Source organism: Schistocerca piceifrons, chromosome 4, assembly GCF_021461385.2.
Source record: "Schistocerca piceifrons isolate TAMUIC-IGC-003096 chromosome 4, iqSchPice1.1, whole genome shotgun sequence".
Lineage (NCBI taxonomy): Eukaryota > Metazoa > Arthropoda > Insecta > Orthoptera > Acrididae > Schistocerca > Schistocerca piceifrons.
The window spans coordinates 84,319,293-84,337,329 of NC_060141.1; the positions used below are offsets into that span (position 1 = coordinate 84,319,293).

At 45.1% G+C, this 18,037-nt stretch overlaps 1 protein-coding gene across 1 annotated transcript in view; it reads left to right on the forward strand.

Moving 5' to 3' along the window:
• Positions 1–18,037, forward strand: part of LOC124795617 (trypsin-3-like) — a 145,637-nt gene that overhangs the window by 109,478 nt on the left and 18,122 nt on the right. The window contains exon 5 of the mRNA XM_047259689.1: positions 9,605–9,718. Coding sequence (XP_047115645.1) covers positions 9,605–9,718 — 114 coding nt within the window. The remainder of the gene's footprint in view (positions 1–9,604; positions 9,719–18,037) is intronic.

Below are 18,037 nucleotides of genomic sequence, written 5' to 3' on the forward strand. Positions count from 1 at the left end.
GATGAATACACTAAGGAGATTCAGAAGGATGTAGGTTGCAGTAGGTACTGGGAGATGAAGAAGCTTGCACAGGATAGAGTAGCATGGAGAGCTGCATCAAACCAGTCTCAGGACTGAAGACCACAACAATAACAACTCGTTCTCAACAGAGAGACAACGACGTTCAACTTACTTTCATAGGGCAAGAGGTGCATTACCCGCAGCGTTATTGAACCTCGGTGAACTTTGTCGCAAAAGGCCTTCAACAAAATGAATGCACAGATCTTTACGCAAAGGACTTACTATAAAACAGACACTAGTGTATCCTGGATTTCAATGTGACCGAAGACATATCTGAATGTAAAGCTCGGGGCGTACGCAGCTCAGGAAAAGAAGAGTCAGAAGAAACACGTCAGCAGAAATCCCGATGTTACTATAAGGTCGAAACTGCTCATGTGGTTTAGGGTATTGGACATACGGTAGACAACACATAATCTTCATCATAAGGGTGCATTTCCTTCATAGAACCTCCACGGGCTAAGTGCCAGTGACTCCCCAGCTTGGTTCGCGTGGCTCAACGCTCAATGATGATTTAAAACCACACGTTATTTAGGTGTGAGAGCTATTGCAATCGGTAAGTAACGTTGAGCAAGAGAATAAGCAACTTGAAACATCTCGTATGCTGCTGCAACTGGAGGGATTATTTTGGTAGCTTTGCGTAAATATTCTCACTTTATTCTCCTTGGTAACCTTAAATATAAAATGTTTGAATAAGCTAATGAATTAAAGAGGATATTTGTAAATGAATGGTACACTATTAAAAATCAAGAATAAATCCATTTTTTACTTTATCTGGGCAAACCTTACAGCATAAGCAGTGGCAAATGTCCAAGATTTTGACGCATTAACCAGAATCTTTCAATATGTGAACCTTCGGTCACACGGCATACACCTATACGGTAATCAAATTCTTCCCATACTTGGTGATGGTCTGAAGTGCATGCTTTATTTGATCGTACACTTCCTCAAAGGACATGGGTATTGGCAGTAAACAAACTCTGTCTTTCACAAATGAGACGCCCGCTAAACCCGCTGGGCAGAAGGTAATAGGATTGTGGAAAGGGACAAATCGGTTGAGATCAGTCCCACCTAATTGTAATTTAATAACTTTTACAGCCAAAGCGGCACATAGCCGGACCTTTACCGAATGCATCTCTTTCACGGCTGAAGGCCTCCAAACAAGAAATCTTAAGAAATCAACAAGATGAAAATCCAATTAAGATAGCAATAAAATAATTTTAAAAAATTATCGCAGCAAAGTAGATAGAACCAACATATGTAAGGTGCATATCAAAAGCTGAAGGCCACAATTAAGTTTCAAAATTTTAAAACATATTTCCATAATATTTTAAAGGCAGAAGGCCGCAATGATTAACCTCGAAAGATAAATTTAAGAATTAATTTTGCAAAATTTTTAAGAAAAAGGAAAAATAAACGTACGCCTTAAATTTTAACTAGATAAAAACAGATAACTAAACACCGATAGCACTCAGAAGCTTCCAGGGAGGCCGGTTTGCCCTCGTTCACTTCAGCGAGACAGGTGGTGAGCCCAGCTACACATGATCCGTCGGAACCCAACCAGGGGACAGCCACGGACCGACCGACACAACGACTTGCTTCCCATCAATCAGTACATGAGAACTCAAACAGAAAATTCACCGCATTTTAACTGAGGATTTTGAAATGAGGAAAGTCTACACGAAATGGTGTCAAATGTCCTGTCGAGTGAGATGAAAGAGCGGTGTTTGTTGATATGCCAGGAATTGCATGAGCGCTACGAAACGGACCAAGAATTTTTGGACACAGTGATCAGAGGCAACGAGATTTGGAGTTTTGAGTGCGATTCGGAAACAAAACTTTAGAGTAGCGAGTGGCACATCTAGGAGTCTCCTCGCTTGAGGCAAGCAGGGATGAGCAAATTGCGAATCAAGCCAAAGGTCATCGTGTTTTGTGACAGAAAAGGTTTGGTTCACAGTGAATTCGTACCTCGAGGATAAACAGTGAACAAGGAGTGTTATTGTGAAGTGCTCAAACTGTTCCGCAAACAGGGTTCGACCTCTGCAAAAAGAAATTTGCGACAATTGTATTGTGCAACATGAAAATGAGTCAAGCCATACTGCGTTCATTGTCCCCGAGTTTCTGGCCGAAATGGGTGTGGCAACGCTGCCCCAGCCGTCCTGAAGCCCCGATCTGGCACCAGCAGACTTCTTTTCGTTCCCAAGCATTAAAGAAACCCAGAAAGGGACTCTGAATGGGACGCTGGTGGCGGTAAAAGCAGTTTCGACAACCCACTGAAGGAGATTCGCGTTGACGACTTCCAGGGCGCCTTCACTTTTAGGATGAAGCGTTAGCAATGGTGCATCGAAGCAGGGGAAGCGTGCTTTGAAAAGTTCTGGAAAGATTGTAAACTGATACTGAATAAATGATTAAAAGAATTCCTTCTGGGAACTTTTGGGAAAGACCCTGATGTCCAAATTACCTACAAACTATGGGTTTGTTTACAGGGGTAATCTCAACGTAAGGTCTCCTATTTTTTTTTTATAAGTAAAGAACTCTGTTTGTGTGGCAGTTGGTCACACTGTTATGAAGAGTGCTTCACGCGCTGTGTGTAAACATGCGCACGCCGCGCTGAGGCGCTGTCTTGGCTTGGCAGCCGTTGAGAATGGAGCTCCCGTTGGATGTTACCGCCAAATGCGAATTGCGCGCAGATATTCGGTTTTTGAACGCAAAGGGCACTACACCGATTGAAATCCATCGCCAATTGACGGAGGTGTATGGTGAGTCGTGCATGGATGTCAAAAATGTTCGTAAGTGGTGCAGAGAGTTTGCAGCTAGTCGGCCCGAAATTCACGACGAACAAAGGAGCGGGAGACCGTAAATTTCTGAGGAGACAGTGTTGAAGATCGGCGGATCACCCTGGATGATCTCTGAGGTTTTCCGAAGCACCGTTCACAGTATTTTAACGGAAATATTGAACTACCGGAAGGTGTGCGCAAGATCGGTGCCACGCATGCTGACTGAGGACAACATGCGGCAAATAGTTGATGCTTCCCGCTCATTTCTTCACCGCCTTGCAGCCGAACAGGACAACTTTCTGGAATCAATTGTCACGGGTGACGAAACCTGGGCACACCACTTTACACCTGAGACCAAGCAACAATCAAGCCAGTGGCGGCATCCTTCCTCGCCAAAGCCGCGGAAATCCAAACAAACACAGTCTGCCGGTATAGTAACGACAACTGTTTTTTGGGATCGGAAAGGGGTATTGTTGGTCGACTTTATGCCCACTGGGATTCAGCTCCGACGACGAGATGAAAGAAGAGGTTCATAACTTTCTGAACAGCATGGCGGCGAGCTGGTATGACATGGGCATACAAAAACTGCCACAGCGCCTACAAAAATTGTGATTATGTCGAAAAATAGCTAAATGTTGAAGCTGTAAACTGTTGTAAACCATTGTAGAAATAAACAGGTCTATGTAATTATAAAAAACTAGGAGACCTTACTTTTGGGATTACTCTCCTATAAGTAACATTTCTGCTACTAGACACAATCCGTGTAACCTCATGTCACCCAAACGTCCATAAACAGGCAGCCCGTAGCTCAGTGCTACATAGGGCAAATTGTCTTTAAATCAAGACGACATGCAACAGGAAAAAAAATACCATGGTGAAATAGACTGCGGTTGCCAATGACTATACTACTTCTATAGCCGACACAGCTCAGACACAAACACCACACAAAGAAAGATAAAAAGTGTATATCTAGCACTCCATAGATTAGCAGTATATCACAGAATATTGCAGATATTTTCAAAAACCACAAAGTAATATTTCATGTAAAGTACACTCATGACCCATACTCAGCATCTGGAATATACAAAGTGCGATGCGAGGAATGCTCCATGTTCTGCCTAGGACAAAGAGGGCGAGATTTCAACCCAGTTTTACAGAGCACATTAAAGCCTTCACACACACACACACACACACACACACACACACAACATCAACGATACCCACAAACTATACATTACAGAACACCAGTTTGGAAAAGTGGAGAAACACGTCCAAGTACTCCACCAACTAAATAAAGGACATAAAATGGATCTGTTAGAAGAAATGAAGAGATATTCACAACACAGAAAATATGGAAACAAAACGTTAAACGAAAAAAAACGAAAAACTTGAAAGTGACTCAGCGATTTCCCTCAGATGTTCGACAGTGCACATAAATGAAAATAGTACATAACAAAAAGAAATAAGCAACACTATACATAGATATAAACAAATTATGATTCAGATAACATAAATATCCTCTGTAGAAACGTATGACGTACTTCATGGAAGACCTATCTCATTATTTCTGTTGACTGCGTCTAGAAACATCTTTGAAATGTAAAATTGCCATGATCCTACGCTGGGGGCCAAAATGTAGGAACTGAAATGCAAATGACCCAAAAGTAGTAAATTCAAACCAATAAAGCAGACAAAACTTTACATTTATTCATATTATGTACAACTCATCAATACAAAATAAATCAGGTCCAATTTAAATAGGCACACAGGCGAGTCAGTAAATGGACAGGTAGGAGAGAGATTAACCGCTTTATCCCATCACATGACTCAGTCAGTGTTACATGCAAGCGTGGGCGACTTGTGTGATGTCGGCGCGACGTATTAATCACTCGCGAAATGTCTTGTGGTGTCATGTGGCTGCTTGTTGACAGTCGGCTCCTTTCATCTTCACTTAATGTACGTTTGGATGATGATATTTCTTTGTGGGGCGCTCAAATGCGTAGTTATTAGCGCCCATACAAATTCCCAATCTTTGCATAGTCTGGTCTCGCTACTTTCCCGAATGATGATGTAATGATAGAAATAACACGAACACCCAGTCTCCGGGTGGAGAAAATCTCCGAGCTGGCGGTGAATAGAACCCAGGACCCCGTAATCCAGAGGCAACAACGCAAGCAACTAAACCACGAGCTGCGAACCGTGTGCATTTGGAAAAGACGTTCTGAGCAGTCCAACTCTTTCTCGTTCCGAACATCCTGTTATCCCTCCCCAGTTAAAAGGCCGCTCAGCGGCTTTTCCTCGATCGAATGGGTACCCTTGGCTCCCAACGTGCTCACGGCATCTATTGTCTGTACTAATTAGATCTCTTTCTTCTTTTCCACTTCTGCAGCGCTTTACTGCAAATACCTGGTGCTGCTATAGTCAGAATTTAATCCAATTTATTGCCAGGACTTGGTCGTAGACAGCCTTTTACAAGGTGTCCAGCCTCGTTCAAGGCTGTATCAACTTGTTTGGCACGTCCATAATTTTGCCAGACTGGTGCAGAATATTCTCTTGCAGAGAAATTTAGTGTCGGGGCAGAAGTTCGAAGAGCTATTGACTGAGCGCCCCAGGAGGTTCCTGTGAGTTTACGGATGATGTTACGTGCAGTGGGGCTTTCTTCGCTGGGGGCTTGAATGTAAGTGAGCTGTCCATCTTTACTGCAAGGTGTATGGGAGTTCCTCGGTACAATAGTTTTTTTCCTCCCGAAATGATGCTCAGTTTTCTTTTCAGGAGGAGAACAACGTATGAATGAACCAATGCCTGATTCTCTTCTCAAATATTAGCATTGTGTGTTAATAGCAGCGCTATCACGCTTAGTGTATCTGTAGTTCAGGCTGTGCTAAATCGTATAAGCGGCCATGGTTACTTTGACGTTTTTGGTAGAGCTATGCTGAAACTCGTCTGTTATTTCGATAAAATGGAACTGCAAGTAGTTTCAAACTGAGGTTAATGGTAGAGACAAAATTAAAGGCACGGTACTAAGTTAGGGAGATAGTGTTTTACGGTCTCGATGAATATGTCCTATATTTGATTGTTATTCTTGTCGTAAGAGCTTAACAGATACTGATAGGCGTAAGATTATGATGTCACTCCTGCAATAAAAAACTCAATATCGTGAATTTTTTCTGCCTCAAGTGTGGTTACTCTTATCACTGACTTAAAAAGTAAGGGAAATTAATTTATAACAGAGCGATAATCAGTTGTCACTTGTGGATGACGAAACCAGCTCTTGCAGAAACATGTGCTTCTTGTATGTTTGTGTAATATAATGGTCTGGTAAATAAAAATGCAAGAAGAGAGGCAGAACAAAATAATTTGCAGTAGATGTATGTAGCTTGAAAAACAATTACATCCTTAAATACTTTACCTTTGGAAATATATATGATTCGCCAGGTCACAGATTTGTAGGTTCGAATTCATAATTTAATACCCCCGCCGGAGGCCGGCTGGTTGGAATCATATGAGCTGGCGTGGATGTCGTAGCGGAATAGTACAGAATGCTGTCATGGAGGACACATGCCAAGCGTGGCATGGGCAGACCCACTGACTCAGGTATGGGTGGTTATGATTAGTGCTTACTAATGAAGATCCAATGGCATCGACACATGGTAGATGTGTTATGGCGTTGTTGCGGAAACGATTTACTCTAGAAAAACTTAATTCCGATTTTGGCAACCAGGTGCAAATCTGGCGCTGTCCAGCATCTCGTCGGTGTTTCCGGTGCTCATACGTAGCAAACTGCGTAACCGCCAGTTTATTTCATTATTCACATTATACCTTTCTCACGTGTTTGAACTTTTCTGCCCACATCCCCACAAATATCTATCAAGTTTTGCTGCAATATGATAATTACAGCCCACACTCGACCTTTGTCAGTACCTGCAATTTAATTACGACCACCAGGTACTTACTTGTCAGTGGTGATAGGCCTGGCCCGGCGTTGGTTTCAGCTACTTCGGACCTGGCCTTTGCCTCGCGTGTTCTACTCGTAATGCCAGTCGTTCGTGCTGGTTGTGTTTGTGTTTATCTCCGTGCTCGTCTCCATACGGTGTGAGGACTCTCTGCCCACCCATAGGTCGACTCATACGTCGAATTTTTGCTATGTCTTCAGGCGATCAGCTCCCGGCTTTGCTTTCGAGCCACCGTCGGTTAGTACAGTTTATACTTATACCGACAGTGAGAGTTTGCGGCGTTGTCACGCATTAAGCTTTGTCTCTTACGAATGCTTGTCACCTAAGAAAGGCATATGTTGGTTGTAATATGGCGGACATACTGGTGCAAAATGACGTCCCGATACACCTAAACTGTTACAGTTCCTCTGTCAAAGACATGCAGGGGTGTACGTGCACCGATCATAATCCCACCCCACACCATCAAACTACCACCTCCATAAAGGTCCCTTTCAAGTACATTAAGGGGCTGGTATCTGGTTCCTGGTTCACACCAGGTGAAAACCCGGCGAGAATCACTGTTCAGACTATACCAAGACTCGTCCTTGAACATGACCTGGGACCACTGTTCCAATGACCATGTACTGTGTCCTTGACACCAGGCTTTAAGAGCTTTCCTCTGACCAGGGGTCAGTGGAACGCACGTTGCAGGTCTCCATGCGAATAAACCATGTCTGTTCAGTAGTCTGCAGACTGTGTGTCTGAAGACAACTGTTCCAGTGGCTGCAGTAAGGTCCCGAGCAAGGCTACCTGCAGTACTCCGTGGGCGTCTGCGGGCACTGATGGTGAGATATCGGTCTTCTTGTGGTGTTTTACACCGTGGACATTTCGTTCAGATGGTTCAAATGGCTCTGAGCACTATGGGACTTAACTTCTGAGGTCATCAGTCCCCTAGAACTTAGAACTACTTAAACCTAACTAATCTAAGGACATCACACACATCCATGCCCTAGGCAGGATTCGAACCTGCGACCGTAGCGGGACATCCCGTACTGTAGCGCCTGGACACGTTTCCTGTCTGCTGGAATCGTTGCCACAATCTTGAGATCACACTCTGTGGCACACGGAGGGCCCGTGCTACGACCTGCTGTGTTTGACCAGCCTCCAGTCGCCCTAGTGTTCTGCCCCTCATAACGTCACCAATATGTGTTCTTTGAGCCATTTTCAACACGCAGTCACCGTTAGCACGTCCGAAAACGTCTGAACACTTACTCGCTGCACCGCACTCTGAGATGCACCAACACACCTCTGCGTATGCGGACTGCTGGCAGTGCCACCGTGCGATGACCGCAGGTCAAATGCACCACATGGTCATATCCCGAGGCGATTTAAACCCGCAGACCGCCCACCAGAGCGTTGTTTCACCATGTATCAGCATTATTCTTAATTTATGAGCATGAGTGTATGTGTAATGATGCTGTGATATCTAAAACATACCTGTGTCATTATACACTGCCCAGTCACATTAATGTGACTGAATAATCAAGTTTTGCAGCGCAGACCGCTGTAAGACGTACAGAAAGAGAGTCATTGAGGATCTGGAAGGTACCGCCATGGATGTGCAGCCATGATAATTCCAGTGCTGTGACCAGCTACGCAGAATTCCTCGGCTGATGATCCATTTCGCCCACATCCCGATCGAGACCGTGCCACAGATTCTCGATTGCTTTAAATCCGGGGAGTTTGGTGGCCTGGGGAGTATGGTAAACTCATCCTGGTGCTCGTAGACCCATTCACGTCCACTGCGAGCTGTGTGACACGTCGCGTTGTCCTGGTGGTAGATGCCATCGTCCCTTGGAAAATGAAACTGCATGCAGGGGTGGAACCCAATTAGCTCCACATTTCAACCGCCTTAGACATTCGCTGTATCATTGTACCAACTTTCCAGTACCTAAGTAATAGAAGGCGTCCGCCTATGCTTTTCGCCAGTCTCTGCGCTGTCTGCTGCTCATTGTCTGTGCCAAAACGTTATCTTCATAGCCAGTGGTTCTTGTGAGCTGAGATGAAAATCAGTGGGAGCCAAGTCCGAACTGATGGATGTTCAGTACTTCCCATGGAAAACGCTGCTGGAGTGTCTTCATTGCCCCTGCAGTGTGCGACCGAGAACTGTCATGAAGAAGGAAATGTACGACACGTTATGTGGGAGGCATGAAGGTAAAATCTCTCAACATACTTAGCAGGAGATACCGTCTCATGGGCGTCTTTAGTGCTCATTGTGCGTTCGGAACTGAAAAAAGCGACGTGATGCGATCTACGGGCACACTACAGATACTGTACTGTCCAACAGGTCTGTGCAAAGCTTCATGGGATTTTCATTGTGGTCTCCATTTTGCTACCAGTCGGACTTTAATAAACAAATAGCACCCGTAGGTTGTGTGAATGTGCGTGCGAATGCTTTTCTGTTGATAAGTAAATCTTTTATTGCATAAATGCAGTGCTGGAGATGACTAAATCATTGACTGTACTTACGTCACCCTTCCATTAATCTTATGAATAAATTTTCAAAATGGCTTTCACGGAAGCAGAATGCTTCTGGTGTGTGCGCTTACAAAGCCTTTGTTTTAGCATGGCATTGGGAGTCCCATGTGCTCACGGTCATTTATTCCTAGTTGTACGTGGTATACAAGTAGTAAATCCTGACGGCTGCGTTACAGTGTCGTAATAGAATGCCTGTATAGTAAAAAGAAATCGTAAGCATACTGTGTAACATGATGTGTCATGTCTTTTGAGAGAGGCAGTAGTACGTGAGGACTGTGTGGGCGTGTCTGTGTGTTCCAGCTGGAGTCGCCGCTGGAACTGGGCGCTGAACTGCGTCCTGTCTCGCTGCCGGGTCCCCAGCAGGCAGTCAGCGCGGGCACCTCTGCGCTCGTCATGGGATGGGGCTACGCCTACGTAAGTAGTGACACACGGCGCTCTCCATAGCCCCTGTAGGATTTTATTTCCGACGCCGTTTCCGTTCGCAGTGCATTTACTCATTTCAGTCTCACTTAACCAGTGAATCAGTAGTAAATCAAGCTGTCACCAAGCGGAAGATGGAAGACTGGTCAGAGCCAGAAGTTTCTCAAGGCATAGTCCATTTTTTAAGCTCAGTTCTGACATGTATCTCTTTGTGTTTTAGAAAGTTGGAAAGTTTAAGTTATATACAGGGTGTTACAAAAAGGTACGGCCAAACTTTCAGGAAACATTCATCATACACAAATAAAGAAAAGATGTTATGTGGACATGTGTCCGGAAACGCTTAATTTCAGTGTTAGAGCTCATGTTAGTTTCGTCAGTATGTACTGTACTTCATCGATTCACCGCCAGTTGGCCCAATTGAAGGAAGGTAATGTTGACTTCGGTGCTTGTGTTGACATGCGACTCATTGCTCTACAGTACTAGCATCAAGCACATCAGTACGTAGCATCAACAGGTTAGTGTTCATCACGAACGTGGTTTTGCAGTCAGTGCAATGTTTACAAATGCGGAGTTGACAGATGCCCATTTGATGTATGGATTAGCACGGGGCAATAGCCGTGGCGCGGTACGTTTGTATCGAGACAGATTTCCAGAACGAAGGTGTCCCGACAGGAAGACGTTCGAAGCAATTGATCGGCGTCTTAGGGAGCACGGAACATTCCAGCCTATGACTCGCGACTGGGGAAGACCTAGAACGACGAGGACACCTGCAATGGGCGAGGCAATTCTTCGTGCAGTTGACGATATCCCTAATGTCAGCGTCAGAGAAGTTGCTGCTGTACAAGATAACGTTGACCACGTCACTGTATGGAGAGTGCTACGGGAGAACCAGTTGTTTCCGTACCATGTACAGCGTGTGCAGGCACTATCAGCAGTTGATTGGCCTCCACGGGTACACTTCTCCGAATGGTTCATCCAACAATGTGTCAATCCTCATTTCAGTGCAAATGTTCTCTTTACGGATGAGGCTTCATTCCAACGTGATCAAATTGTAAATTTTCACAATCAACATGTGTGGGCTGACGAGAATCCGCACGCAATTGTGCAATCACGTCATCAACACAGATATTCTGTGAACGTTTGGGCAGGCATTGTTGGTGATGTCTTGATTGGCCCCCATGTTCTTCCACCTACGCTCAGTGGAGCACGTTATCATGATTTCATACGGGATACTCTACCTGTGCTGCTAGAACATGTGCCTTTACAAGTACGACACAACATGTGGCTCATGCACCATGGAGCTCCTGCACATTTCAGTCGAAGTGTTCGTACGCTTCTCAACAACAGATTCGGTGACCAATGGATTGGTAGAGGCGGACCAATTCCATGGCCTCCACGCTCTCCTGACCTCAACCCTCTTGACTTTCATTTATGGGGGCATTTGAAAGCTCTTGTCTACGCAACCCCGGTACCAAATGTAGAGACTCTTCGTGCTCGTATTGTGGACGGCTGTGATACAATACGCCATTCTCCAGGGCTGCATCAGCGCAGCAGGGATTCCATGCGACGGAGGGTGGATGCATGTATCCTCGCTAACGGAGGACATTTTGAACATTTCCTGTAACAAAGTGTTTGAAGTCACGCTGGTACGTTCTGTTGCTGTGTGTTTCCATTCCATGATTAATGTGAATTGAAGAGAAGTAATAAAATGAGCTTTAACATGGAAAGTAAGCATTTCCGGACACATGTCCACATAACATATTCTCTTTATTTGTGTGTGAGGAATGTTTCCTGAAAGTTTGGCCGTACCTTTTTGTAACACCCTGTATGGTGCAATTTTTTCCACCATGTACAAACTCTAGGGATTGATCGATGAGAGGATACACAACAAAAAAGTTCAAATTAACTTACTTCCGGAAATGCACGGTTTCCATGCTATAGACCACTTATTCAATCATACTTCGTTACAGCGACACCGGTCTAATACGCGCTGTACCATTCAGCCACAGTTACAGTATGCGTGGTTTCCACCTAGAGAGTGCTACTGTTCCTCATACGTCATGCTCTAGCCCCCTCTCCTGCCATAGTAATTGGTAGTGTTGTGTCCGATTCACTTATCTTGCTGACTCACCTTTTAGTGGATGTGATACAGAGTTGTAAGCAAACAATAGCCACAGTATTCAATGATTGCAACAATGTTTTGCCGTTTGTCTGAGACAGAGTCGTTTCAGGAAGCAGGAAATCGTGAAGAACGTACCAGAAATTGTCGGACACCAGACTTGGAGGAAAATGTGATTAATACTGTGTAAGGCGACCGCCGTGTCATTGCCAGGCAGTTGGTCCACCAGTACAGGGTAAGCCAGACGAGCGTATGCAACGTCCTCGATGACAATTATTACTGCCCTTATCACTTATAACAAGTGCAGGGCTTACTAGCGACAGATTTTCCACATCAGAAGTAGTTTCGTCACTGGTTTCTTCATCAGGAGACCACGATTTCGGGATTTGTGTCATCCATCCTGTTCACAATGGTTCAAATGGCTCTGAGCACTATGGGACTTAACTTCTAAGGTCATCAGTCCCCTAGAACTTAGAACTACTTAAACCTAACTAACCTAAGGACATCACACACATCCATGCCCGAAGCAGGATTCGAACCTGCGGCCGTAGCGGTCGCGCGGTTCCAGACTGTAGCGCCTCCCTATTCACAGATGAGGCCATCTAGGCGGAGTGCTATTTCAGCTTTGGTAACAGTCATCTGTAGGATAGTATGCAGAACCCCCAAGGTATGGTGACAGCGAATCATCAGCATCGGTGCAACCGGAATGTGTGGGCCGGTATAATTGGCGATCATATTTTGGTACCAGGCTGGAGCCATCGGCGTTTCATGCGGGTGAATTTGCCTCCCCTGCTGGAAGAAGTGCCATTGATGATTCGAAGTGTTACGTTGCTGCTGCCTGATGGTGCTACAGCCACTTCCCCGCTGGGGTCCGGAAGAATTACAATCATGTCTTTCCTGGTAGATGAATCGGAGGAGGGGTCCAGTTACACGGCCAGCTCTTTCACCGGATCTCAACTCGTGCGATTTCTGGTTATGGGGCCGTCTCAAAAGTATCGTGTATGCAGAGCCTATTCCAGATGTGGAGACACTGGAGCAGCGTATATCTGCTGCCTTTGACACTTTTCATCACATACTGTAACTGTGGCTGCATAGTATAGCACGTCTTAGACTGCAGTCTCTGTATCAATGTATGAGTGAAAAAATGGTATCTGCCGGCCGAAGTGGCCGTGCGGTTAAAGGCGCTGCAGTCTGCAACCGCAAGACCGCTACGGTCGCAGGTTCGAATCCTGCCTCGGGCATGGATGTTTGTGATGTCCTTAGGTTAGTTAGGTTTAACTAGTTCTAAGTTCTAGGGGACTAATGACCTCAGCAGTTGAGTCCCATAGTGCTCAGAGCCATTTGAACCAATAAATGGTATCTAGCATGGAAACCATGCATTTCCGGACATAAGTTCATTAGACTTTTTTTGTTCCGTTTGCTCTCATCGATCAATCCATCGAGTTCGTACACAGTGGAAAAAAAATCACGCTGTACGTATTAGTAAATGTTATAATTATTTAATTATTTGCTGTATTAGTGGCTAACAGAGTAAATGTGTGACTAGGGCCTTCCGTCGGGTAGACCGTTTGCCGGGTGCGAGTCTTTCGATTTGACGCCACTTCGGCGACCTGCGCGTCGATGGGGATGGAATGATGATGATTAGGAAAACACAACACCCAGTCCCTGATCGGAGAAAATCTCCGACCCACACGGAAATCGAACCCGGGCACTTAGGATTGACATTCTGTCGCGCTAACCACTCAGCTATCGGGGGCGGACATTAGTGGCTAATGACTGAAGGTATCTAAACGAAAATCATTTTGCTGGTTTTCGTGCAGCTTACATGCGAAGGAATTTATATCCTCTAGCTCGAGGGAACTTCAAAAAAGTAAGGTACACAATATTATGGCAGGCCTCGTAACTTTTATTGAATGCTGCACGGCATTTCAAATTGGCACATATACGTGAAGGTGTTTTTCAACACAGTCACCAAGTCTCTGTCAACAGTGCTCTGAAAGATGTACCAATGGTTGAGTTCATCGACAGTAGGAATCCGCTCCTTAGTCATGGAGTCATTCGAGAACCGTTGAGTGAACGTCCTCATCGTCGAAAAATCTAAGATTACTGCGAATAAGTTCCTCAATTCCCTGACACTGTGGTCGATGTGGGCGGCGTTTTTTCCAGATCAGCGTCACCCGCGTACATCTACATCTACATCTACATCTACATCTACATTGATACTCCGCAAGCCACCCAATGGTGTGTGGCGGAGGGCACTTTACGTGCCACTGTCATTACCTCCCTTTCCTGTTCCAGTCGCGTATGGTTCGCGGGAAGAACGACTGTCTGAAAGCCTCCGTGCGCGCTCTAATCTCTCTAATTTTACATTCGTGATCTCCTCGGGAAGTATAAGTAGGGGGAAGCAATATATTCGATACCTCATCCAGAAACGCACCCTCTCGAAACCTGGCGAGCAAGCTACACCGCGATGCAGAGCGCCTCTCTTGCAGAGTCTGCCACTTGAGTTTATTAAACATCTCCGTAACGCTATCACGGTTACCAAATAACCCAGTGACGAAACGCGCCGCTCTTCTTTGGATCTTCTCTATCTCCTCCGTCAACCCGACCTGGTACGGATCCCACACTGATGAGCAATACTCAAGTATAGGTCGAACGAGTGTTTTGTAAGCCACCTCCTTTGTTGATGGACTACATTTTCTAAGCACTCTCCCAATGAATCTCAACCTGGTACCCGCCTTACCAACAATTAGTTTTATATGATCATTCCACTTCAAATCGTTCCGTACGCATACTCCCAGATATTTTACAGAAGTAACTGCTACCAGTGTTTGTTCCGCTATCATATAATCATACAATAAAGGATCCTTCTTTCTATGTATTCGCAATACATTACATTTGTCTATGTTAAGGGTCAGTTGCCACTCCCTGCACCAAGTGCCTATCCGCTGCAGATCTTCCTGTATTTCGCTACAATTTTCTAATGCAGCAACTTCTCTGTATACTACAGTATCATCCGCGAAAAGCCGCATGGAACTTCCGACACTATCTACTAAGTCATTTATATATATTGTGAAAAGCAATGGTCCCATAACACTCCCCTGTGGCACGCCAGAGGTTACTTTAACGTCTGTAGACGTCTCTCCATTGATAACAACATGCTGTGTTCTGTTTGCTAAAAACTCTTCAATCCAGCCACACAGCTGGTCTGATATTCCGTAGGCTCTTACTTTGTTTATCAGGCGACAGTGCGGAACTGTATCGAACGTATATGCGACCTTTGTCAAACTGTTGGTACCATTTCACTGCGACTGGAGACAACAATGCATTTGGTCGGTATACCACAAGAGTTTCACGGTGAATTTGTCTGAGATTTATCAACACTGTGATGCTTCTGTTATCCATACCGTCGCAGAACTATGTCTGCAGGGACATCAGAAAGTAAAGATTATTTCGTACGTCTATTCAGTGAACATGTGTTCCACAGTAAAGATTATTTGGTACGTCTGTCCGGTGAAGACAGCTGAGGAATGATCAATAACAACATCGAATTCAGTTTACGAAACTTATAATTCTTTTTAGCGTTAGCTATGCGGAGGGAATATTCGACTGCTTGAGGAATAGTCAGAAATTATACTGAAAGACAATATTTACATTGAAGACACCATCATTCATGATGGTCTGCTGGACATTACGAAAGCCGGGACTTGGTTGTTGACGGGGTGTTTGAGCAACACGGACAGCAATGCCTGCTCTGCAGAGTGATACCATACTGCCCACAAGGTTGGTAAGATGTTTCTGTGGTAGGGCGTTCCATTTCTCCACGAGCGTGGCTGATAACTGGATGGTCGTTGGCTCCTGTACATGTGCCGCAAACGTCTCCCCACCGCATCTCATACGTGCTCGATGCCATGTAAGTTCGGGGTCGGGGCAGGCCAACCAATTCGCTGAATATCGTCTCGTTCCAAGATCTCCTCTACCTGCGCTGTTCGATGTGATTACTTGTGTTCATCCATAAAAATGAAGTAGGGGCTTAATGCACTTCTGAAAAGTAGCACATGGGGAAGGGGGACAGTGTCAGAATAACGTTAACCAGTGTGTATATCGTGTTCATAGATTTGAAGGTCAGTGCACCTTTGCAGTATTATGCCTCCCCACATCTGGACAACCAAACCGACAATGTACCAGGGTGGATTACATTTTTCACTTCTCGTCATATGAGGGAATGAGGATGTGTCCAATCTTTGAATATGGCACACTCACGTTATTTTCGAAGAAAGGAAACTGTGGAGAAATGGTTTAATCTCAGCCTTGGGAACTGATTCCAGAAACTTCAATTCTGCAGCTTTAATCTTCCTGACACATGAAAACTGTATACAGGGCTACAACAGGAGAACGTCTGTGAAGTCTGAAATGAAAGGAAAGTAACTGGCAGAAGTGAATCTGTGACGGCGGGTCATGAACGTGGATAGCTTACTTGGTAGGGGTATTGTCCGCTAAAGGCATGCTTCCACATTCGAACCCCGATACGGTATACGTTTATCATCTGCCAGGAAGTTTCGTCAAAACCCGTAAACGAACGATGCACATTCTCGTCGGGTTTGGAGAGCTTCCTGAGGTCTGGATGAGTCTGCTCGTGTAAGTGAGTAACTGCAGTGGCGGTTTCGGGCGCACTTGAACGCGTGGCTTACTAGCCGTGCGGCAGAGCGCTGTATGCGCGAGTGCACACACAGATGCGGGAGCCTGCATTCAGGGGTAGGCGCCGCATGCATGCTCACGGAGCGTTACGCAGGCGGTGTGCGTGGGAGGGGAGGCAGCCGCATTGTCCGTCAACTGGCGGCGCCGTGCGGGAAGCTGTGCCTGCCGCTACTGTTCCCCTTTATACGCATGGTTTCCATGTGTGACGACACACTTGGGTGACGTTACACGAATGGGAGCATCCAAAAGGATAATGGAGATTGCTTGCGTTACTAAGATGCACCTTCTGCAAGTCACAACGTTTTAGTATTTAAGCTAATTTTAATCTAAGAGTAATTCTCTCTTAATAGCTGACAGCGATAAACATATACGTACAGGTTTTCAGCAATTATGAAAAAGTTCGAACTGAAAATTAACATTTTTGAAAAAATCATGATTTCGTGCGGTTTTTTTTTTTTTTTTTTTTTTTTTTTACTAGCATACTCTGCAATTCCCGAATTGCTCTTCAACAGTGGGGAGCAAGAAGGTGCTTAAAACATCAATGTAGGCCTGTGCTGTGATAGTGGCACTCAAAACAACAAGGGGTGCAAGCCCCCTCCATGAAAAACACGACCAAACCATAACACCACCGCCTTCGAATTTTACTGTTGCCACTTGTAAGGGATCCGTGATCCCACGAACATAGATATTAGTATCAGACATCCAGGTCGATAGCAGACAGAAGTCGATTGTCGAGCGCTGCAGGAGGCAGTGAGATTAGTGTCGAGTAAGCAGTAGAACAGGAGAGACGGGCAAGAATGGTGGTCGAGTGAGTAGTAAACGGTGAATTCACTGGAGTATGACAAATGAGCGCGTACGCCTGATCGTCGTGGGGTTGACCCTCATCGATACCGATTCGTGAGTGATATGAAACCAAAAGTGACAAGTGCCGAATTACGTTTCCGCGTCGGCCAGCAACAACCATGGATTGCAGTGAGGACTGTTGTGAATGTTGACCATCATCATTGCGTGTGACGAAGTACTTTAAATCATCAACCAGTAAAAGATATAACAGTAATTAGACGTGTAAGGCGAAGGTAGAAACTGCCTCAGAATTTGTGTGTTAGTAGAAAATACATATCAATTTGTACATCGTAACCTTTATGATCTGTAATAATAGACAAACTTTCAAACATTATCTGTTCCGTCTCAGGACAGCCACACTCGGTTGAAATACCCCCGAAGCCACAGAAGAAAAACCGATAGCCTTACATCCATTAAGCACACGGTCATATAAACATGATAATTAACTGTTTGGCGGCTTAGGTAAATCACGCAGAATCCAGTACAGGACATGACGGGGGTGTTTCACACTACACACTTTGGCAGATGACGTTCACCAGGCATTCGCCATACCCACACCGTGCCATCGCATTGCCACATTGTGTACTGTGATTTGTCACTCCACACCACGTTTTTCCATTGTTCAACCATCCAATGTTTACGCTCCTTACACC